General features: G+C 39.5%; 1 protein-coding gene across 1 annotated transcript in view; it reads right to left on the bottom strand.

Annotated features, from left to right (window-relative positions):
* Nucleotides 1-7,831: 7,831 nt before the first annotated feature.
* The window catches only part of SLC6A5 (solute carrier family 6 member 5), a gene marked incomplete at both ends in the record, with an annotated part of 29,526 nt that continues 11,300 nt past the window's right edge, over nt 7,832-26,057 (bottom strand). The window contains 7 exons of the mRNA XM_084287645.1: nt 7,832-7,987; nt 10,116-10,283; nt 12,994-13,094; nt 18,431-18,530; nt 19,380-19,511; nt 19,799-19,911; nt 25,438-25,562. Coding sequence (XP_084143771.1) covers nt 7,832-7,987; nt 10,116-10,283; nt 12,994-13,094; nt 18,431-18,530; nt 19,380-19,511; nt 19,799-19,911; nt 25,438-25,562 — 895 coding nt within the window. The remainder of the gene's footprint in view (nt 7,988-10,115; nt 10,284-12,993; nt 13,095-18,430; nt 18,531-19,379; nt 19,512-19,798; nt 19,912-25,437; nt 25,563-26,057) is intronic.

The raw sequence follows: 26,057 nt of genomic DNA on the forward strand, positions 1-26,057 counted from the left end.
AGCTTAGCTATGTTTGTGCTTATCTAATAATAAATCCAGGGTCTATCTATACACAAAACTTAATTGAATCCAACTGAAGTTTTACTCAAGTTTCCAACCTTAAGCTGAACTGGTGCAGAGCCTTTAATGTCTATACAATCTCAATTCATCAGGCATAGGTTCTCAAACAGACAGGTAATTAGCTTAAGTTAAAATACCACAAGTACAAGCAAAATTTTGGCTTCAAAGCATAGCTTCAAGCACACCCTGAACTCTGTTATGGACAGACACTGCTCTCACCGTCTCTGTCTTGTTCTTCTGTGAGCCACAAACACCCAAAGAGCCCACAGGCATTACGGCAAGTAACACCCAACTTGCTCCAAACCAAGCTGGTCGCATCATAGACCAGCACTGTGCCCAAATGGTCACGCTGTCGGAGAGCATCAGTTATCTCACAAGCAGTTTCAACTGTTTGTATCAGAAAATGTTAGACAGGATGGACAAAAAAAAAAAAAAAAAAAACATTCTTCCAGCCAAACTATTCTCACACTTCCTCTAGTGGAAACGCATTATCTTCGTCACCCAAAAAAATCTGATATTCTGATATGATCTTGTTGGAAATATAAATAGCCGAAAGGCATGACATTCAAATAAGACTTAAAGCTGTGTTCCTGAACATTCATAGCAGTTAAAAAAAAAAAAATGGCACTTTTACAAGAGGAAAGCGTTGTTCCTGGCAAGCTAGATGGATTTCAGCTCAAATAACATTCCTGTGAAAGATAGCTCTTGTGCTCCCAGTTGGACATTGAATGCTTCTTGATTGTGACCTAAATTTTTGTGATGTTGCTAACTGTGGTGCTAAGCTGCTAGTCCTTTCAGCCAAAAACCTTGTGGCACTTCATAGCTTGATGAAGTATTTTTGACTAGGCCCGATATCTCTCAGAGCAGTTGCGATGCTGTTTGCATCCCCTGGACGAAAGGCAATTACAAGTGCTAAGTGTTACTTTAAGTGCAGCCGAACGGGGGGGCTCAGCCACCAGCAGAAACGCACACGCTAAAGAGCTGACCGTGCTTGCACCTGATAAAACACCTCGTACCTCATGGAATAGCACATCTTTGCTTTTCATAACTAATAAGGCTCGTCCTCAAAAGCCAGTTTCCAGAGGGGAACTTGCAATTCTCACGGGCCAAGCGTACTTTGCAGCCAGCAGAGGGCAATAATTCACAATAGCACTTACACCTAAATACTGAGAAAAGGATGTGAGGGGATGGGAAATCCTGTATGAATACTGCCTGCCGTTCTGTCCTGCCCACCGCCAAACAGTTTTAATGGACTGTATGGTATCAGTCCAGCGAGTTGGAAGTGTATTAATAAGCTGTGTTACTACATAAGCATCCAACAAATCCAGCAGAATGAGGCCCTGCAAAGAGAAACTGCTTCACTACTCTGTCATGGAGTGCTACCTACTGCTTTTTTAATTTCCAAGTGCATGGCTAGGTAACATCTGATGATTGTAAAGTCTAAATTAAGCTTTTCAACTGATTAATCCATTAGGTAGATACAAGATGTGCCCTTGGGTCTGCACTCTGAACACTGCCATTTCAATACCCGAAGAAGTAAAATTATTTCCAACTAAATGCATCTGGCTAGCACCGCAACAGAAGATGTGCCTGTCTTCTAGTCATCTATGTAACATAGTGTACATTGGTTTCAAGTGCAGCCTGGGTGAATCCATACAACCAAGTTAAAAGGACATGGATTTTTATCTGCTCCCATGAGCATAAAGATTTAAAGCAATAGTGCCTAAAGGTGACAGCAAAGGACTGTCTCTTAGTCCCCAAATCAATGTGTTGTATCATTGACTCACACTGTTTGACTTTGGAGATCTGACAGACTCCACGTGCCTCCCATTTTCCTCCTGGAGAGGGGACTAATGACACTTACCTGCGTCCCGGGGCTCATACAGTGCATGCTGACAACTGCAGCCTCCTCCAAGATGAAATCTGTCTTACATGCGCCAAGAATTCCTGTAGTCCTCCATCATTAGGTCCTGCCTCCTCCTTCATCTGCACATACACATCTCAGAGAACAGCAAGTTTACAGACAGAACAAAGTGCTTTTTCCTTTGGGAACTCGTTACCAGAGCTGCTGAAGCAGTCCTGCCACATAGCTGTTGAGTCATCTTCTGGACTAGGCCCCTGCCTGGAATTGCTATCCCATTCTTGGCATAGCACTAGGGTATCTTTCACTACCGTGCTTGATGCCACGTTGTGATCAAGTATCACACTTCATCTATCGTATTTGGGGAACACTCTTGTTTTCCAGCAGAGAAGTAGGTCAGATCGGTACCACTGCAATACCAAGGTATCAGTACGCAAAGAGTCAGCTTAGCATGTGGGTTTTGTGGCACGCTCACTGCTTTGCATCACACTCACCACACTGCAGAAATTCAGCTTTAAACAAAAGGTGCCGTAACATCACGAAACGTCTGCTTACGCTTTCGTTCTTCACTAGTCCCTTCTGCCTTTCATTTAAGTCTCCATCAGAACCTCTCTTGTTTTAGCAGTTCAACTGTCTTCGGGGTGACTGAATTGAGAGGATAAAAAGGATTTAAAGAAATCCAGTAAGTCCTCTGATAAGCAATCTATTATTCTACAAGCTACAGAGCACTCAAATAGTTAAGAATCCAGCCATTTAATTGATACTTGTTTCTGCAGCTGTGCAATATCTCCATTTCCCAAGAGGGCTGTTTCCAGTTGCTGCTCAAGGTTTCTAACAATCAAATGGATCAATTCTGCAGATACCTTAAGGCTGTGTGTTAAGTAAGAATGATGTTTGTGGCATGCACTGGGTGGGCAAAGAGGGTGGAAAAAGAGAAATTCTATTCACCAGAACATGTTAGCATATTTTGTTTTAAACACTGGACATTTATTTAGAGACTTGGAGCCCATACATTATTGAATAATTTTAATTTATCACATCCAAATATAATAGGCAAATATATAATACAATAAATTGCATTTGTACACATAAATACAAAATTTGAGGTAGGGCCTCAAGAATAATGACTTCTTAAATGAATAACATACAGCATTATAATATGCACTACATGAGATATATATGGTGCATCCTTTGTAACATAATGCATCTTCTCCACACATAGGTAATGAAAAAAATAAATGACCTGGTTAGGGTACAAATCTTTATCCATAGGCAGCAGTACCCTATAGAATGCCTGTAAATATATATATATATATTTATATATGACATTACGCAAGTAATTAAGATTTAACCCATCAGCGATGGGTCTGTAATAAAGTGCCATAGGACACAGGGAGCAAATTCTCAGCTGGTATGAACTGTCACAGCTCCAAACCAAACTGTGACAATTTAGACCAGCTAAGCATCCACCTTACAAGGTAATACTACATAATATAAATGACAGATAACAACGTGTTTTAGTCGATCAATAATTTTCTTAACAATGGAAGATAGCTATAAGGCAAATGGTTACCTGATGATGTATTTAAATATTATGGGCAAATAATAATATTGCAAGCTATAAGGTCCAGCCTGGTTCTCGCATTAAGTTAAACCCATCAGGAAAACCTTCTCTCTTTGGTGATGGGCTGCCTGAGGGTGATGAAGGCAGAAACCACAAATACCCCTACCCTCCCCCCTCGAATCATCAACCTGAGTCCCTCTGGAATATCAAGATCTGACCATTTGACAATTATCTTATGTGCACGCCATTTAACTACAAACTAAGAAACAAGTGTCTCGTAATCATGCCAGATAGAACAGCGTTACTAGCAAAACAGAGGCACGTTTTGGGAGGCCACTTGCCGAAAGATCTGCAGCCTGCAACCCACACTCTGTTCATGTCTTTCTTTGACAGCAAGAAAAAGTGGAGCTGCAGAATAAGAAACCAATAGGAAACCGATCTTTGTCACAAATAAACAATCGCTTTTACCATAGGCAGCAAGAAATCATATTATCCATACAACTGTACATATATTCAAAAAGGCCAGAAGATACCTAAAATAAATCAGCATTTGGAATTTCATGGTACGGGATAGCCACAGTGTATCGGAAGCGATGATCTTCAGTGCTGAGGCACATCTAATGTGGTCAGTGGAGCAGAACCTAATCAAAAGAATACTTTGACCCAATTGAAACATATAAAGACAATCCAAGTCTTTCTCATTTAAAGGTCATTTTGTTAAACCCTTCTTTTGGGAACAAAGTGCTGCCATGTCTAGCTGAAACACAGGTTTTGAACATTGCATATTAAAAACACTAGGAAGACCCCAAAGGATTTGAAGATGGCAAGCATTTGCATTAAGTGTGATCTTTAATGCATACAACAGCGCGTCTTAGCTCATCCAGAAGTTCAATTTCATCTCAAAGAAAAAATATGCAACATAAGTAATTCTCACCAAATTTGAACGTTTTACTCACAAGTATCTGCAAGTACGTACATCACATTTTTACTAATATGGCTTTTTCCCCTCCTTTTTATTTGTAAAGATCTTTACTGGTACTTAATTAATTACTAAATTTATTTTTAGAAAATTATCAAAGCACATGCAAACTTTTCTAGAACATAGTAAATGAAGTGCATTCCCAAACTGCAAGGTTACTTCTCATTTAAAGAGGCCACTGCTGGTTCATTTAATCTCAATGCTCGGATTTGGCCAGTAAAATACTTTTTAAGTCTAGCATGAAAAAAAAAACCTTCTGTTTTTAACATACTATAAAAACTTCATATTTTCTCTGACTTTTGAATTCATTTCTCCCCCTTCTCCAAATATTTTTGAAAGCCCCGTATTGAACGTCAAAGCTAAAGACAAAAATCAACTAAAAAAAAATCACTCATCTGCTTTCAGAGTTTCTAAGTCAGGACTAATCCTGTACTAATGACTTAACTAGCAATCACAGGAACAACAGCTAAATTAAAAGCAAGCATGTTAATTACCTAACTCATGGAAAGCAATTCAATTTTTCATATGCATTCCATTTTGCTAATCCAAGCCAAAGGAAAGATATCATAACCTAGCGGTACTCCTTCAAATGATAGCGCTTTTACACTTAGCGCAGACAGTAACTGATGTCCTTATACTGAGGCCATTTTATTGCAAGTAGTTTATTCCGGTTCCAATTCATGTCCTGAGACAAAAAGTTACGAAGTTAAAAGGATTCCGAGCTATTAGGTGATTTGGATGCTTTATTTTTTCTTCCCCTTTTTAAGGGGAACAAACCTATACATGCATTACTTTTCATCACAAGAGTAACAAAAGCAAACTAGACCGGACTCCAAATACCAAACCAAGATGCTAGGTAAAATTGGTAAAGAGGCCTGAAGCTATTTATCCTGACAAAAACATCTAATTGCCACTGCTCACTGACTTAGGTTCCTTCCTTCACCCAGAGGAATGCCCTCAGCCCCAATTAGATGTGGGGGCCAAATTTCCATTGTGTCAGAGTATGGCTTCTCACACCTGCCTCTGCCAGGAAAATAAGAGGCAGAAGTAAGAATAGTAACACCCTTATTAAAATAGCTGGCAAAGACAAAACAAGGGGGTGACATCTTTAAGGCAGAGAAGCTCACAAAAGGGTCCCATCTTGCTGCCCTTCGAGACAAGGAGCGGCAGAGCCCCTGGGGCAGAGATTCGGGGGCCAGCCCAAACTGTGGCAAAATCCATGCTTGTCTCACTCAGTGACAACCCCTGACGGCACTCCGCTTGTCCTGCATGAGGATTAAAGGTCTCCAGCAGTGCCTATAATTGGCAACACTAATTGCCCCGTGAAAGAGAAAGTTCAGCAAAATGATTAATATATTTAATATACATATATATATACACACACAGAAAATAATTTCATTTGTGGAAGTATTACGTTAAGGTTTAGTTTTTGCTTTGTTTTCTTCAACAGGATGAAACAACACAGCTACTGATCTACAGACACACATTAACTGAGGATTTACCTGAGACCCTGTAATATGCAGACAGACAGACAAAAGAACGGGATAGAAACAGTTCCCTGAAAGGAAAGAACATTTATTGGCTACTACAAGTATGTGTGGGGAAGGAAAACAGGCTAAAACTACTCTAAGCTCACCATCTCTACACTGGTCGATAAGATATAGGGACATAAAACATCACTAATACACACTACGTGAACACTGATCACTGGTAAAAAATATCGTATCTGTATGTATAGGATCTAACAAGATCGTAAAGGTTACAGTTGTGCCAATTATTGAAGATATATTTTTCTCCCTCATTCTAGTGCATTTACAATAAAATGGGCTAATTTTCTATTCAGATAAATAAATGTATTCCTAAAAAGCTCTATTTTTACTCTGCCCAGTAAGTAACAACTATTTGAGTCTAACATTCATATTGCTACGTCTGATGACTAAAATGTAATGATTTAGAATGTCCTATAACTCTTCAATGTTACCATGGCTGTATAACATACTGTCCTCTCCCTCCAGCCCTTGCATTTTGTATATCTAATGCTGCATCCATGTTGATGTTAATTGTTGTGGGTTTTTTTGTTTTGTTTTGTTTCTACGTGATGAAGGTGTTCTAAATGGAAAAACATAGAAAGGAAACTATGTACAATCCAGGGAATACCAGTTGGAAAAATTTACGTGTTATATATATAATATATAGACAACTGGGATTCTGCTATTTCCCCATTGGTTGAAAGAGAAGAATACATCTAAAGGTTGCGTAAAGAGTGGAGAATGAATGGGGAGTCACAAGGCTGAATAGCACATCTAACTTCTAATAACTGTTGTCAGGTGGTAACCAGACTACACTTATCACTGTAAGAATACAAAGTTAGGCACAAATTATATGATGGCTTCTTGAGGAGATACTGTAAACAAAAGCAGAGAAACAAGGAAAGCTATGTTCAAAAGTATCGGAGTTCAGTGAGTAAAACCGCAGTAGCACTTCAAGTACATACAGTTTGCCAGCGGAGCCAGGTTTTGGACACGTGGTGTAACTGAGTCATTTCCAATGGAAATGACAGCTATCAAATTGCAGAAAAAAACGTATGACAGTACTTTCAACTGATGCCCACAATCCTGTCTGGCATGCTTTCCAAACCACTTCTAGGTTGAAATACAGTTTACCCCAATCTCAAGTGATTTTTTTTCCTAAACTTTGTTTTTTGTTTTTTTTTTTTTTTTTCTGATCCCACATATTGCCTACTGGCATGCTATTTAAAGGGTGTCTGCTAGTTTAGACAGCAAGTCCTCAAAGTTAGTATAATTCATACTTCAGACAAGAATTGTGTGACAATGAGTCAACGCCTGCTGTCAGTGTAGACAAAGTGACTCCACTTATTGCAACAGCCTCATGCTGGACTTACACCAGGGCTACAGGCGATCTCCTCCTGTGCTCACTTCCATCCTATCTGAGAGCTGAACTTCCCTTTGATTACATTGATTACATTGGTAACAAAAACAAAATCCTAGTCCCATCTTTGGCTGTCACAAGGATGTTTGTGTGAAACGGGTCAAATTTTGCACAATTTCCTTTAAAGTTGTTGGGTTTTGTTTATTTACATATAACCTGAAAAATACTGGGACGTAACCCACCGTGCAACATGCTTTTGCTATTTCACCCAAAACAGAACGAGCATCACCTGCACATGGAAGTGGTCTGGCTAGGTCTCCCTATGGCATGCAACAATCAGTCTTACTTTCCTAAGCAGCCACTTTCAGGCACTGTGGAAAAAGAAGAGAAAAAAAAAAAAGGAAAAAATGGCAGGAAAATAAATAAGAAAAAATAGCTGAAAAGGCTGACAATGTTATTGTCACCAATGTAATAATTATTAGCATTGGGTCCCCAATTCTATATCCTTCACTGGCAGTTTAAGTCCCAGGGAAGATGTTCCCAGTGGATCGATCATATTCATGTAACGTTCACCACGGTGCTTGGCTAAAAACGGGCCCCAGTCTGGCTGTGGAGAGCACACCAACTTGAGTCGCTGCAACGTTAGAGAGAGAAAGAAGAGTCTCATTTGAAGTTACAAAGCAGAATTACAGTGCGGAAGAAATAAGAGGAGGCTCATTTGAGGTTATTGACAACGACCCTGCAATGCTCCACTGCTCAGTGTTTGTTTTGCGCAAAGTTTGCAAGATTAATAGAGGATAAAGTGGCCAGATTTTAATTATACATTCTCCCTCGCACCATATGAGGGGAGCTCAGACCTACTGCTGCAGATTGCCAAGCTCACTTGCTGAAGGACATGTGCACAATTACTTAGCCCAATCGCCTAAGCAGTGGGTAACTGCATTAAAATAATTGGATTTCTGTTTAGCATATTTCCCAGAAGTATACAAACGACCAAAAAGTAGTACAATGCTATGAATGAACAAAAATTTTAATTTTGAGATGACAAACTATTTCACTTCTACTTGCAGCAGAAAGAAAGAGAAGAATGTTAATCTGGCAAACATCCAAAATCTTCTCATCTTTCCACTGATTTCTTTATTGTATATATAATATGATTGGCTATTTACAGATAAAAAGGAAAGAAAACATATTTCTGATGACTTAAGCGGGAACAATTATAGGTTTATTACCTAATAAAGTGAATCAGGCCTCTCTATCAGTTATTTTAATCTCAGTTTAATTGCCAGTTTGCAACCCTTACCTCCCAGATCAACCATAATAATTTTATGCAGCAGACTCCGTGTTCAAAAAATACTGGGCTACGGATGAAATAACTGCAGCAAAAGCCCCTTCAAAAGGGATCAGACTTTTTGGTGTTTCTTTGGGTGCACTACTGGAGGGACAGTAAATAAAGCACCCGATTTTTTGAGGCATTACATACTCCCATCCCACACAGGTAAACTGGAAGATCTGAAGGAGAGCTATTTATCTCACTGAGAGAGACTTGTGAACAAGCAAGTCTAATTTCATATTAGCTCATTTCCAGTAGGAGTAGTTATCTTTCCTACCCTATACGCTCCAATGTTTTCTACACAAGGGCTGAAAGGCCCTTTAGACAAGTGGCCTTGTTGCCTAGTGCCAACTGTGTACTTGGATGCTCTCCCCAGGGTGTCCTGCCACTTAATATTAAACTCCTTTGCTCCGTATGAAATGGAAAAACACGATCTTCTCCCTTAGGCATTGTAGCGTGACATATTGAGAGACCAAGAGATTATTCTATTTTAGTACATTTTCTCTCCTTTCCATCTTTTCGGCGTATAACAGCCCCGATGGATTTTGCAGAAGAGCCGAACTGCAAAAATGGCTATGAAAAGGGGAGCTGGCTGGCTGTTCCTTATCCCAAGAAGGGAACAGCACAAGCAGCATGCAGTGAGGAGAGGACACAACTGAGAAAGCCTCTAAGGCCACAAACAAAAGCACTGAGCTTCTTCAGATGACAAGGTGAAGGCAACGAAGGAGTGAAATGCTGGCATGGGAAATGGGAAAGACTTCGCTCTTCTACAGCCCACAAGGAACTGGGGAGTCAGCAGGACGGGAACACTTGTGGAGAGGCGGTGGTGGCAGCAGCTGCAGTGCTGGGCACAGAGAAACAGAGCAGAAGGGGACCGCTACGCTTTTGGAGTGGTGGGGGGAAGCAGCAGGGACCTGCTACATACCACAACACAAAAATAAAATGCCACCTGTTTTTTTGTTTTTCAAGCCCAGGTGCCAGAGAGGAACAGTTTATTCAGTCAGCTAAGGTTTATAATAACTCGTTTGAGCTGTAGAGCATGTCTTTTCATCTTTCTTTTTCTTGGATGTCATGAAGCGGCACAACCTTCTGTAATGCCCGCCCCCTGTGTGACTTTGCAAAAAGGCTGGCTAAGCTAGGAAAACAACTTTCTTCCACTGGCACCATTTTCAGGGCTTATGAAATTTGTGACTCCTTCTAGTTCTCATAAAAGCAATCACTTAACAATTTAGGAGCATTTTGTTGAGGAATAGGGAATAGAAGGTCTGCATTTTAAATCAACCGAGCATCTTTTTGCAACACAATAACCAGCTTACCAGAAAGCAATCTTAGCACCATTAGCCATTCAATATTACAAAAATCAATGTAAAATAAAACAGACAGTCTCCCGTGACCATATTTTTGAGCAGGAAAAAGACACGAGAATTACCTCAATAAATTTGCCCGGGGCTAGATGCATTTTTATCACAAACATAACTGGGATCCAAATAACCGAGCAGGCCAGCATCAGCCATCCAAGCACCATGGACCAGCCCGGGTAGTGGTAAGCTCCGTAAGTCATCGGTTCCCATTGGTAAAAACTGAAGCAAAGAATAAACTGGAAACAAGGAAGGAAAATAAATGTTTGAGTAAGGAAAACAAACCTGCTTTGCAGCACTCGGTAGGCATTCACGCACATAACTGCTCTACGTGGAATATAGATAAAAGTACACGCACCTAGGCAGGGTGCTCTCAGAAACTGTAACAAACAGGTCTGAGACTGAATCTAATGAGCTTTGTGGAAATCCTGCAAAACCCCACAGAAATTACCGCATTTATGGCAGAAGAATTGAAATTAGAATCTTGCCCCTAGAGTAACAGGCTTTATTACATGGTCTATTGGCAGTTTTACCTAATGTGATTATGCTAAGTTAGTCCATTTCATTTACAGTATGAATAGTAATACATCTGCTTACATTTGTGCATAATTCAGTAACTTTTGGGAAATGCCTGTGCTTACAATAATTGCACACAGAAGATTTATAGTAGTATAGCTAGGTGAAGGCATATATAAAATGATCAGTTTTATTTCCAGAGATGGGGAGTAATTGAAAGTCTAATATTGGACTATACAAATGTATCAAGTATTAGCTTTACAGAGGCCATAATAGAAAAAAAAAAGTATTGCTCGGGTTTGCTTTGTCCATTTCCATTCCACAAAAATTGAATTATGACTGATCAGTCTCAAATTATTTCTTATCCTAAGTTCACTAAATATTACACTTGGAGAGAACAGCAACAGAACATGCAAGCTTGACTGGACCTCGTTTGGTTTCCAAATTTGCTTTCCGTAAGAGACAACATAATTTCCTATTCCCTAGTTGTGATTACTGGCAGTAGCTAAGCGTGCAAGTCTGATCAGTAAAGCAACCAAGTAATTTGCAGAAAAGCCTTATAATTCCCCTCAGAACTCTAACAATGGTTCTAAGACAGTATCTTGAAAACAGCCATTGGAAGAAATCAGAGAAAAAAACGTGCACACATCTCCATTTTAACAAGACCCTCAAGAAAACATATGTTCCCATTTACACTGTGCTAATACTATTGATTAAACTGAGCTACACCTTCAAACTTTTCAAAAATGGATCCAGAAACTATACCTAAATGTTGTCAAAATAAAAGAACAGTCACCGATACGTAGGTAAGGTTGGTCTATCTGTTTTTCACACACGACACCACTGCACTTGAGTGATGACAATGAACTGGTCAAGAAAATCTGCACGGGAAGGTACCATGCCTGCATTAGGCCTGCTGGAGAAATTCTTCTCAGCACAGGAAGTTTCTTTCCCTCACAACTCAGGATCTTGTTGAGTTAACCAAAAGAAACCAGTCCCTTCACACAGGTATTCCTTTTTCAGTTTTCAGAAGAAATTACGTCATTCTTAAATTATGACACTTGAAAGAAGTAAGCACCTATCCAAGCAGCTTGTTTCAGGATAGATGGCTATCCTGAAGTAAAAACTTCCAACAAGATCTGCTGAAGAACCACACACACACAGGAGCTTTCCAGCACGTTACGCTGAGGCACAACTTCTCTGAACAGTGACTACAAATGACTAAACTACAAAATCTGTCACTGTTTTGCCTCTCTACCTCACCCAGCTGACATTGTATTCATCATTGTTTTGAAATGCCAGTCTTTGCAGGAGCTCTAGTATTTGTGCTTATCTTGCATATTTAGGTCTATGAATACCTGTATGAAATATAACTCCCTGTAAAATGAGGTTTCTGTGAGAGCTGAATCATTCTAGTGCCACAACATGGCACGCAATCAAGGCCTGTATCTGCATTTAGAAATGTGAAGGGCACGCTGTGTCAGAGCACCACACGGGAACCACATGGCTGTGACACTTCGAGGACTACCGGACCTGAGGAAAACGTACTTGGATAAAATCAACAACGTGCCTTCTTTCAGATTCAGTGGAGCTCTAGATGTGAAGTAAAGCATTATTCTAGACTGCGATGTGGAAATAACACATCTAACCCCACATTGATACACCCGTTATTGCTGCTTTCCGCCCCGCTGTGTCCCTGCGGGCCGTGCCAGTGCCGCGGCCGCTTCCCGCAGTGGCGCAGCGCCACCGCCCGGCCCCGCCGGCTGCAGGCCGCCTCGGGCCCAGGCCTTGGGAAAGGAAAGCTCCTTCTGAAAAAGGACGGGGAAAAGAAGAACAAGGAAACTGCGGGGATGATTTATGGTCGTTATCAAGCACGTAAATATTTCGACCTCTGCAGAAATAGCTCCATCTTTGCAAGTAAGACCACGTCACTCACATTGCTACACACATTTTTCAAAGCACATCTCTTAGATCAGTTAAACGAGTCCGTAAGATGTTTTTCCCTAACTAGGATTATATGATTCAACCTGAGAAGAGAAAGGAAGATTATATGTCAATGTGTCTCTCCCTCCTCACGTATTTAAGCGTGTGTGCAAATAGAACTGTATATAATAAATACACGCACAAATATTACATACAGACATGTACAGAACAATCAAAAACTGCAGGCACGCAATGGCACACCATCCCAGCATTTTGTACAGGCAGGGAAAGACTACAACAACAGCATTTGGAAACTTACTGTCCCTCTCTACCAAAATGTCATAACTTAAGCTCTATTTTATCCACTACAAACATGCAAGAAAATGTGCAAATGCATGTCTATCCATGTACGTGTACCCAAGAGGTCATTACTACCATTCAGAAACATCACAGCCATCCAAGAAACAACAACATCATCTTAGAAGAAGACATCACAATGTCTTTGCTTACTGTTAAGATAGTAGGGGTCACGAATGCCCAACAGACTCGCCAGAATTTACTTGGCTGGAATCCAATCATCATTTCTATATCTTCACAAAATCTTTGCAATCCTGTAAGCAGCGAACGTAAATGCAATTAGGGGGGTCAAAGCAAACAGCTGCAATTTGCAACACAGCTTTTGTGATTTTTCTTGTGTCTAATTACAATAACAAATCCTGATGTGTTTGTTGAAAACTTCAATGAAAGATCTAACCACAAAGTAACAAATGACACCGTTATATTGGGAACCATTCGGATAAAATATTTACTTCCTGTGGAGTAAAAGTAAAAATAAACATGACAATCTTTTACACAGAAATTAAATGTATTACATACTGAGTACATCTCAGACTGAGGTACTGATAGCACATGCTGGTTAGCTGCAATTCTATGCATCTTTGTTCTATTTCACTGGAAAGAAAACCCTTATTAATTTTAAAATAAACTATTTATGACGTACATACACTATACATGGCCATTAAAAACTGGCAGCTGCATACCTGTGTCAGCAAAGGCAATATCTGAGTTTCTTTATACCAACTGTGTGACTAGAGTATGATTATATCACTTAACGTTGGAAATGATAGTGTCCTGTTATTTTTCAACGGATGTTTAAGCAATACTTAGAACTATTAGAGAGCACCAATAAATATTTAAAGTTTTATCTAATATTATTTGATTGAATGGATTGACTGACATGTTAATTCTTCCCATTATTGTATTGATTGTACCTGTGTAGTTATTGGAGTTAATAAAATGCACAAGATCGGAAAATGCTATTTCAGCCATTTCTGCAGTTAGCTCCTTATTTACGCCATGTGACTGGAGAAGGCATGCTAGCCCCGCTGCTGCCACTGCCCACCTAACAAAAGACAGCCTACGTTTCAGTCTTCCTCTGCATAGCTGTTTAGGTCAGTGGCCCCTACTCACTAGCATATCCATTAGTGATTTCCCCAAAAGTAATAAAAATGAAATGGAAGCCTGCTCCAGCTTTTCTAACAGTGATGAGAAGCGGCAAGTCTGGGGCCCAAGGCTGAGCTCGCCCGTCACACAAATATTCCAAACCCAGCCCAATTTTATTTGATAAAGCAGGTGATTGTCTCTGCCATTTAGATTTTACACAGCATTATACTACAGCCTTTCATCTAACTTGTGTGATGTGGAGACAGGGATGGAGCTTAAATATTCAGGAGAAGTCATTCAATAAGGGAGGAAATACTCGGAAGAGAAGTAATAAACCGCTTTATGTTCTTAATGCCCTTATAGTCAGTCACTGCAGCTGCTGAACTTAAGAAGGGATAATCCCCAGGCTTGATCCACCTAATTTTGAAGCCTTTCTGTTGATACGGAAAAGAAACGAAACTATCCACCTGACTGTTCTAAGAATTAAGAATTGATGAACCACCACATAAAAAGTAGCAACGACGCCATGTTCAGCATCTTCCAATGCACCTTTAAGAAAACAACAGGGCTTTGTGGTGCTAGGACAGCCCTAGAACTGAGCTTGAGGGGTGAGCACAGAGTAAACCAGCACAGGCAGATATCATGCAAGAAAAAAGCTAAGAACTGTGCTATTTTAAGAAATAGATGAGAAACATCCCAAAGTTAAACAATAAGGTGGTATTGCAAGATCTGCATTTGGGGGAAGAAGTACAACCTACAGTGGGTATGAGATCAGAAAATTAATCCAAAGGGACTATGATACTTCTTCCCGCTCCCACCCCTCAGTGTCCCTTCTTGCTGTTGCTGCAACAGAGGTATACCTCACTGGATGGCCTTCTGCCTTCAAAATTTGAGCAAGTTCTGTGCAGATCTGCACAGATTTGTCTGAAACTCCAAAAGAAAAGATAGTTCGTTCTTGGAAATGTTGGCAGATATTGAGCTTCAGGTATTTTTAAATATTAGCAGTTCATGAACCAAATGTATGTAAACAGATACAGAGATTACACAGTAGGCATCTATTTCTCAGTGAATGATTGAAAGCAGGTTCAGAAGTTCCACAGAAAAATCCAAAGGATGCTTCAGTTAATAAAACACTGATTAAATCTTAGTGCATCTGGTTTCCCTCTCAGATCAGTCAAGCCTGTTGAATGACTTTGGTAAATAAACAATGTGATATTCCGTATTTCAGTTTCCACTCTCAAAGGTAGGATGATGCATTCAAAGTGCGGCAGATATAAAATCCATTAAAAAGTGGAATGCAAGCTAAGACAGACATCTACTTCAATATTCTGCCACAGGTAAAACATTGAGAATTACTAACATACTCTCTACATATACACTGCAGCCATTACCACTCACTCTGATGACGAACCTTCCCAACAACAGACTGTCAAAAAACAGGTCTAGAAGGAGCACAAATAAAGTTAAGGTAATGCATTTTCAATTTCAAGCAGTTTCCTACGGTGTTTCACTCAAGCACAAAGATCTCTGTATTTAGCTTTGCGTTGCAGAATGCAGCAGTGGGAATTATGCTGATGATTAAATTAATACCCAGAGCTGTAAGCTATTCTTTACCAATCATACATCATAATCTAAACAATCGGAGAATAAACATCTATAGCAGCATGTGAAATAAAGAACTGCATTTGACTGGATAATGTAGCACTGACTCTACTGAAAAATAAGTGATTGCAAGAAAATAACCAAGTGTGCCTCTTTTTAATTTAAAAATCTCAACCAGCTCAGCAAGCGGAACATGTAACAAGAGCCAAAGACAGATTTATTTCATCATAAAAGCGCCTGCCACTATTATGCCAACCTGCTTGCTACGAAGAGTACAAGCGTACGGAGAAAGGTGTCAGTGGAGTGTAAAACAAGCAATTGTCTGAGCTTGAAAATATATGATACCAATTTTAAGCACTGCTTGAAAGAATAGAACAAGAGCAACAGCTTCATTTGTATTTGCAACATGCAAATCACAAATATACAAGCTGTATATAGATTTAATATGGTAGAAGTAGCTATGATGCATTAGTCAAGTGGATAATGACTGTAAAATAAATCCTTCATTTTTCGTGCTGAGAGTCGAAGCTCTTTAGTGTGACAAAAGGTTAATTCCAGGTAATAATCTTTGAAATCATTTAGATCAAAGACTTGACTGACATCTGTTGATTAACAATCAGCTGGTACACAAAGCACAGAGACAGTGATTTGCAATTCATCAAATCTTTGCCACATCTGATCATTTTAAAGTAATACGTAATTAAAAAAACTCCTCCACTCCAGTCCCTCCTTAGCAGTACTGTAACTCTTCTGTATTATGTTAAGGTTTTCATTCAAATTCGTATTTTAAGCAATATTGAATGTGTTGGACAAACAGGGCACTACCCAGAGCAATTTTGTTTGTAAATCTAATAAAAAGTTGTTTCGTAAGGGCAGGTTTGTAGTTATTCTGCCACTCAGTGTTCAGAGGAGGAATAGAGTCTTCCTATTTATCTTCATACTTATTTAAGAATATGCAGAACAAAGCAATTCCACAGATCGCTTTTGAGCTATTTAACAATATTTTATGCAAGTAATTTTTACCTTGTACCATGATGGCAATGGCTTAGAGGGAGTGATCGTTTTGACATAGACTAAACAACGCTATTGACAACGCTGCCAAAGAAGAGTGACATCAAGTGCTTTTAGAACAGCATTGTTCAGGCATGCTGTCAGCAAATGGAGAAGTAGGAAGGAGAAAAATAAATAAATACATCCCAAACCCTTAACTCTTCCTGAGCATTCCCACTCACCATCCCTTACAGAACAGCATTAATTTTAAGCACGCTGGGAAACTGGTCAGAACAGTAACCAACCTAATCCATCAGAGAACACCTGCCCCGTGATATTTTCACAGAACAGGTAAATGCTAAGCCTCCTGGAAACTGGGAGGAAGGAATGGGACAATTGTGCCTATCTTCATGGAAACTGAAGAACAGAAAAGCAATGCAACTTGCCAGCAGCAATTTCCAGACCAGTCTTTCTGCTCTATAATCCCCAAAAGTCTCTCTCTTCACTTCAGGAGATATCTCAAAGCATTACACTCAGGTCCTTTGAGTAGACTGTTTGAATGTAAAGCTGACAGCTGTTAGCAATATCATCTCACTCAGAGATTACACTTCTAAACCCATCTCTAATTAAAATACTTATATTTCAGGGACCTAAACAAAACAAAAAGCAATTAAATCAACCAAAATGCGAATGGTCTAAACTATATATTTTTTTGCTTTCTGTTTTGATCTTTTTCATTGTTTTGTAACATTCTCTCCCTAGGTCGTACCTGAGGTACCTTTACAACCATTTGAGCCCGCTCACTGGATTGGATATCACCAGAGATAAAATACACTACTGCATTTCCATAAAATTTGAGATAATGGGAAAGGATGGGTTGCCTGTCCTTTTCATGTATTCATTCCTCAAGCAAGAGCAGTAGATGTTGCATGTTTTGAGTTATGCTTGATTTTTCATACATTTATATTAGAGTAGACTCCACAGCATCAATAGATATAAGTATCTAGCACAAAGGACTAAGGCCTAAGATCATCCTGATACGTAAATATCTTCAACAAAAAACCTCAGGATTGTTTAAAATTAGCTGATAGAAAACATAACGTTCATTTCTGGCCATAGCAACAGCAGAGACAGCTTTATGTTTGTTTTCTCTAACACCAAGGCTCAGAACTTCTTTCACTTTTGAAGGCAAGTCTTAAGTGACACCAACATACTCCAGACATAAATTAATAATGTGTTACGTAAGGAGATCACCATATTATTTCCTACTACTATCATCTGAGATCACACATTTCCGAGAATCAATTTCCTTAAAGCACTGAGTGAGTTTGGGAACAGTCACCAATTAATACCAGCTGATGCAGCTACAGTGGCATCAAAGTAATTGTACTGCTTTCCAATAGTTGAGTGTCCTCCTAAAAATTCCATGTATGTCAACATGGATTGATGTAACTACAGTTACCACTGTGCATAATGAATCACTGAGTAGCAGTGCAGTGCGTAGTCTTGACTTTGTGCTGTAGAGATCGGCTAAAGGAAAAACTGGCCATGTACGTGGAAAATAAAAAAAGTGTCAAAGAGCTCCTGGCTAAGTGTCACTAAATGTTTTGTCAATGTTTAGTATTTGCTAAGAATGTTCATATACTCTTAAAACATCGGCTTTAAGCTACTGATTGAAAAAGGACTTGAGGCTGTGTAAAAGGGTCTTTTGAATATATGCATTTAAAGAAATCTTATAGCAATGAAGTCCCATTATGCTTCCATTCAAAATCGTGTTTCTGGATTCTCAGTTTTTTTAGTAAAAAAGAAAAACTAAAAAGAAACATTACACCTTTGCAAGATACCATCTACTTGACCATATGCTAAAATGCTACTTTGACATAGGTGGTCCAATAACATTATCCATTCTTACCATAAATATAGGAAACTCCAACAAGCTCAAAGATGGCTATGATGACAAGAGAATAAGAAGCTGCATAAGTGTCCACGAGCTGTAACATATACATTCCACCCTAAAGAAAAAAAAAAAGGAAAAAAGAAACATTACTTATGAGGTATATCTGGCACCTCTCTCTACATATGTCCCCATATCCCTATCCTCTAGCTAGCACTAAGGTAGGCAAAATGGACAGGAGCAGGACACAAGACTCTGTCCCCAAGTACACATCAGGCATTGATGGGACAGAGGCTCAAGCCACAGTGTTGTTGCCTCCTTCTGGCTGAATGATTGTCTAATCTTCTTCAGTCAAGTGAAGGAAGGAGTGAATCCATCCTAGGCTTTGGAACCGCAAAGTTGGGCTGGTAGGTGACGAGGTGAGACAAAGAAAGACAAAGGCAGAAAAAATGGATGATGAAAAGACTAAAATAGAGTCTGTGCACATCCTCTTGAAATTGCTAAGTATTTACAGTGGTGGAGGAACTAGAAGAAAAAAAGACAGCATTGACTATCAATGATAGATGACAATTTCATTATTAACTCCACACTTTTCCAGGACTATCAGTTAATATCCCCTCTGTACCTATGAAGGAAAACACCCAAAATTATTGTGCAGGTTTAGACGATGTATGAACTTTTGTAAAATGTGGATACCTAATTTATACGACTATTTTGGAGACGTTTGACTAAGGATCAATTTTAAGAGACTCAGATTTTCAGAAAGATTTGAGCAACCAAATCTATTAAATAGATCTCAGCCAGAGTGTCCACACACACAAAAAAAGAGCTTTCAAACTCAGCTGGTTTCTTCACTCATTCAGTGCAATTCAGCTTACTATTTTGCAACTGCTTCTTGCAAGGGAAGAGAATGGCCACCAGAGGGGGACGGGGGACAGAAAGTGATTCTCAAAGACAGTATCGTTACCTGAGTGATCATAGGAAATCCCATGATGAAAAAGGAAATGCAGCACCCAAGAGTGAATAGTGCCTTGTGCGTACGTAAGTATTTTGGAAATTCATCTGAAACAGAGGTCACTATAGTCTCGATAGTAGCAAACTGAAAGACGAAACAGAAAGATTAATTTCAGCACGCAATGTAAATGAAATGGTCCAGCTGGGTATACTGCAAAGTGAGACGGGATTAAGAATCCTGGGTGTTAAAATGCTCAGATGCCAACGCCAAAGCTTCCCACACATCTTTTTGGTATTGATTGCCTTAATTCAGTCCTCTCTTTACAAACCACTTCACTGACCACATGGAAAATTGTGAGCAATCTCATGATCCTCAGAACCAATAAATAGAAGAAGCAACAAGAAAAGAACAGGAAATGAAAGCAGTTTTACCATCGTGTCCAATCCAAGTGTCAGAAGCATCAAAAAGAAAATTATAGCCCAGAACGGAGAAAGTGGAAGCCTAGTTAAGGCTTCCGGGTAAACCACGAAAGCAATTCCAGGACCTGGAAACAATAAAAATAAAGGCTGTGATATATTTTATTGCATTAACATCATTGACTATACAGAAAAAAAATATATGGGTAAAAAAGGGAGATGTGAAAACTCATGTTTCCATATATAATGCTCTATTACTATGCTTGTTAGAAGTAAAAATGATCACATTAAGTCTCTGTTATTTACAGTAAGATTTATCCATCACAAGATTTAACATTACACAATTAATATCTAATTTGGCTGTAAGGTTCAAAACCCTTCTACACTTCCCATTTCCATGTTGCAGAATACACATTTAACCAGTAGATTAATACCCTGATCCAAATAACAAACAAAATCTTGCACTGTGGTTGTTCTTTCCTGCTCTGCCATCTAATTCCTACCACTGTCCCTGTCAGCTGGCCTCAGACCAGCACAGCAATCATCCCTACCTCAGTACTGGAAAAGAAAATGCTCTTCTCTAACTCAGCAGCAGCACACAGCCAAGTGAGCAAGAGAGAATATAATGCATGCACAGAGCTAATATCTTGGCACGTGGTAATAATTACCAAAAAAAATATAATAGTATTATAATATAGTAGTAATATAAAAATACAATAGTATTATAATATAATAGTAATAACTACTAAAAAAAAAAAAAAAAAGATAAGGTAACACAGCAGAAAGAATAAGGAGTTGTGGTTTGTGTTTATTTTTATAACTGTGAGTTTTGCTTTCTCTGTTAGTTGGTATCTTAGACTACAATTTTTATTGGCTTTCAAGAAAAATTATTTTCAGAAGTATGCTTAGATTTGCCGGGGAGAAAACATTGCAGGAATTTGATCGTAGCATTGCAGTGCATGACACTTCTCTATTTATCCCTGCTGAAGGAGTGCCCGCGTAAAATGCTCTGAAGGGTATTTCCCTTCAGGCAAGATATAAATGAGAAAGAAGTTGTGCTGGTTCTATGACCTGTGCCACAAGAAGGGGGGATCCGAGCTCACCCTGTCCTGGCCATTTCTAATCCAGATTACTGAATCTGATTTCCTGCAGCTCCCCATGCTGTTTCTGTTCAAGGGAGACCTGTTGCTTTCTCACATAATGGAAAAAAAAAAAATGCAGTTTTAGCAGCATACAAAATAATCTCCACAGGTTAACTTTTGAAGGAGTTTCTTCTGAACGAAAGACTAATATTAAATTTAACAACAGTGTAAAAAATAACATGGTGTATGGCTCAGTGCTGTTCTGTCTTTAAAACGTGCTCCAGAAAAATGGCTTTTCAAAAGAGGATGGTGCACGGGAGAAAATTTTGTATTCATGAACGTGTTCTTTCATCTCTTGATTAAAGATTTCTTCTTGACTATTAGAGATAAAGGCTCTGTTTGCAGTAGCTTCCTGCATTTACAAGTTCAAATTAAGCCTTGAAATAATGATTTCCCATTAATCACGCTTTTAGGAAAAGTTTAATTACAGAATATGAAATTGCAATCTCTCCATCTTGGCGCCTGATAACTTTCTAAAGTATCACATGCCTGGTAGCATCCAAGCACATGCAAACAGGTGCAGGGAGTCTGGCTTCCACCCCGGTCATCTTCAGGGACTTCTGCAGGAATTAACTCCTCACATATGTCTATTAAAGCCAGGAAAACTCCCAAGGTTTTGCATGTGCTGAAATGGAAAAGGCAAATGACCTCGAATTTTTAGTGATTTTCCAATCACTAAAGCCTTTCAATTGTGGCATATTCTTAATTCAACTGTGAGAGTAGAACCAAAACACATTGCCTCTTTGAAGCGGCTCATTTTTTTCATCAGTATTTTTTTTATTTTTCTGAAAGCAAAGTTCTAACTGAAAATAATACACAGTATTTCAGTTTAATATTTTAGGGAGGAAAAAATAAAATTAAATCCCTTCCCCAGTCCATTAACCATTTCATTCAAGTTTTTGGATGTCTGAAGGCAGATTATGTATCACCACAGTTTTTGCTATTTTCTCCTTCTGTGAAAAGAAAGAAAACTTTAAAAAAAAAAAAAAAAAAGATAGGGAGGGACTAGGTTATTTTCCCCTCTTGCTAAGTCAGCTTCTTAACTCTGCTAATTCAATATGCTAACTCAGTCTGCATTTTTTCCTTATTTTCACTCTTCCTACTGTGCAATTTTCTATCATGAGACTAAATTTTATTTCCACCTATCACAGAGTGTAGGGCAACATCACCATTGTGAAACAATTTTCAACAGCATGAACAGGGTTTTACAGATCAACTGACAGCCCTACAATAAGATTGGCTTGTGACAGCTTTTTCCACATTCCCTCGAACATCTGCTGAAACAGCTGGGAACAGAGAGCTCCAGCCTGTGACTAGTCACTCACTCAAAGACCACCAGCAAGCACTCAACAGAAAAGGGTTGGCAAACTACTGCACTAAATAATATGCCATCCCCAGGGAGATGAACCAGCTGAACCAAATGTTTCCTCAACCACCCCTACCAGCTAAGTTTCTCTATCCCTCCTCTGTAGTCCCTTCAGAGTTCCCACTGCAGCTTCACCCAAGCACAGCTCTCCTTAAAATAATCTGACTGCGCTGTGGGGTTTGGACTTCAGTGCTTTTTCTTTTTTTTTCATTATGGACACACAGTCTAAAACAAAAAATTTAATGGAAACATTATTCCTGAAGCATCTGGCCTTCTAACATGGATTTTCCTAGCAAAGTAAAAGGAAAGAATCAAGACTGCATAATCACAAGAGAGCAAAACCAGACACCTATCTAAATAATTTTGAGAGCTAGACCAGAATAAAAAAGCGTGAAGAGATGAATACACCAAAAATGAAACTTATTTTCTTCAGAAGTTTTTTACACTACCAGACTACACTGCTAAGCGTCGTCAGCACTTCAGACAGCTTCTGCTCTTTTTGTGATCCATTTCAGTGCATCCCAAATGCCTTCTGCAAGGCATTGAAGATTCTGAGGATACTTCTGACACACGGTATAAAAGCACCTGATAAATAAGGTGTTCAGAAATAGCTGACTTCTGAATTTTGTAGGAAACAATTACTCCCAATGGCTGCCCTTTATTTCTTCTGTCAGTGGACTTCTAGAGGAACAAATAACTCAACAATAAATACAAATGAGAACCACATTCATGCAACACAGGCAAAAATGCAGATGTCCATTTTTTAAAACCAAATGCATAAGAAATATTTTGAAATACTAACTCTCCCTCTCTTCCTATTCTGCACCCCAAATACTCCTTTAGTTTGTTTTCTTGTTGTTGTTTTTTGTTTGTCTTGCTTTGTTTCTTTCCCATCAATTACATGGAGAAAAACGATTGCATATTTGCTAGGTCACCCCAGATCTTGCTTCTGTGGTTTGCACTTGCTCAGGTCATATTTCCTTGGTGCTCCTAAAAAACCCTTGCGCCTTCCACTTAAACGCTCATTAGATAAATTCTGTTGCAGCTCTTGAACAGAGGCTGGCTTAAGTTGCTCTGCAGTCATAATCATTTTGAAAGGCTCACCAAAAATACCAAAACAATTCAAGGTCACTTCCCTATATACTCATTCCACTTCCCCATTTCATTTTTTATGTAGCCCTTATACTGAATCATAGCACAGAACTTGGGTGTCAAGGTGCCTTCTGACCCTTTTTTCCTTTGGAACCTTCTAGATTTCAGGAAATGATTTGTTCCTAACCAACAGCAATGCATACAGCAGAGATGGATATATTTGCCCTTGTGTCATGCCTCCCTCTCCTCTCACCATTGAACTGATGGGATTTGCTCCTGTGAAGTGATTCCTCATCTAGTGTCTTTTTGGAGCCCCTTAGAGGGAAGAGCAGTTGTAAAGTCAGAATGCAAGAAGACGAGGGCAAACCCATGCTACCATGCTAAGCCAGAAACAAATTATATAGCCTGTTTTTTGAGTGTGTGGGACAGAACTGTGTTCCCTTCTGTGTTGCCTAGAGGAAAAGCTGGTCATCTGTAACCTTCAAAGCTCTCAAGTACAAAAAGGGATATCCTGACATGTTCTACTGCCTGGTCAACTGGGAGGTGAACGCTTCCTCTGGTGCATAATAAAGCTCTCAGAACATCATTTGTAAGAGCAAAACTGCTGGCAAACAGTTATTTTGTGCATCTTTAACAAAAGAGCACTAGCATTTTGTGAGGATGTGAAAAGCAGATACACTAACTAGAAAGCTGGTAAGACAGCATACAGCAATAAAACCAGTCTTACAGCCCTGTCACAAAACTGGATTCAAATGACATGTAGCCAAGAAAAGCTTAACAGAACTATCAGATGAAGACTGACCCTTAGCTAACTCACAGAGTTTTTCAAACCCAACGGTGTAGCACCTTGGGGCACTGAATTTAAGCACACAACAAACATGTCAGAAGAACATTGGGTGTCTTCACATTAACAAAGACAGCAGAACACCTCGTGTATAAATGTCACCTCCTGTATGTGACATTCAGTTTTTGAACTCTCCGTCCTTCCTCCAGTTCAAAGCCTCCTTTTACTCTGTGCTACTGCAGGGAACTGGGGGATAGCATGGAAAGCCTTCCATCTTTTAAACCCTTTCCTTCAGTGCTTGGAAATGGCTGTATCTGTGCCGAAGGCTACAATACGATACTTAATACCCTCATGTGTATACAGAAATGGCTGTGGTGGGGAAGTGAAAAAACGTACGTTATTCCAGAAGTATCACAAACTTATCTTTTTAACCAAGTCTGAAACCATCAAGAAGATTGGGGTTGGTTTAGAGTCGATGTACTGTACATTTCACAGGAAACAGAACTGAACTAGGGTAATATTTACCCCTACATAATTCCACCAGATTTTTACAATTCTTTAAGCTTCTCTCAACAGTTACCCTTCCTATCTCCTGCTGCTTCATAGCACATCATACATGACGGCACCAATTCTTCCATCCGTCATGTTCTTCTTGCCCACATTTAGCTGAACCCATTAAGGCATTACGGATCCCCATTTCTAACCGTCTCACTTCATTAAGGCGTTCTCATCTGCTCCGGTACAGTAACAGTTCTGCAGGAATTTTTAATTTCCCTGTAGAGGCATCTCCTTGCTCCCCACAGTTCAGAGGCTCGATCCACATCTCAGGCTGTACTTCTCCTACCCCCACATTGCAAAGCCCAGCACTGTCTCATCCAAGATTTCTCCCATCAAGAATAACTTTTACCTTGAACAGGACCTAACAAGGCAGCAGCAGAGACAAATGAGGAACCCAGCGATTGCTTATACTATGTGAAAGAGACATCTCACTCCAATCATTTATTTACATAAAGATTTGAAATGTGTCTCATCTTGCTTTTTCTCTTACCAAATGAGTGATAAGGAGGCCCCAAGTAGTATCTTGTCTTCGCAGTAACACTGAGTACTGTACCTTCTCCTGGATCGAGATGCACACAAGGGGTTTACTAAGCCACTGCACTTTGAAGCCTCTATTCCCACCTCTACCACCAACATCATTAATAATGAGGGTGCCACCAGGTGCCTGCACTTCAGAATCGGGTATGAGAAATGAAACGGCAGTGTACCCTACCTTGGTCTGCAACAGCTTCGATATTCACTTTGAGCTCATTTGCCATGAAGCCAATAACTGAGAAGATGACAAAGCCTGCAAATATACTTGTGGCACTGTTGGTACATGTGACTATCAATGTGTCCCTGTAAAGAAAACACATAGACATAATCACCTTGTTTGTAATACACACAAGGGGGTAGGACAGTTTCAAACGTCTCTCACATACGTGCACATATTCTGTGGGAACACTGACAAAGGCAAATTTTACACTTATCAGGTGAATATGATGCCGGTTGGAGACAGCAGAAGTCTTCACACCACCACCAGATATCAGATGTTCAAGTTTCCATCATTCACATGCCATAAAGGAAGCCACGGGTTAAAGAAGACACAGAGTATTTCTGCTCTTGGAATCTCTGAAGACAGCAGCAATGACAACACAGTTTGTAATGGAGTGCTTTATACCTAAGGTGGCCATCTGCTCACTACGTTACATATGGACTAACCACCGTTGCTCAGGTAAAATATTTTTTGTCCTTTATTTTTCTACACACAACATTCAGGGTAAAGCTTTCTGTACCCTACAGCACCTGCCCATCTGTAGAGGTTCAGCCCTCGGTGATTGTTGTTGGGATGGG

Source organism: Netta rufina, assembly GCF_964035555.1.
Source record: "Netta rufina genome assembly, chromosome: 5".
In the NCBI taxonomy this organism is placed as follows: Eukaryota; Metazoa; Chordata; class Aves; order Anseriformes; family Anatidae; genus Netta; species Netta rufina.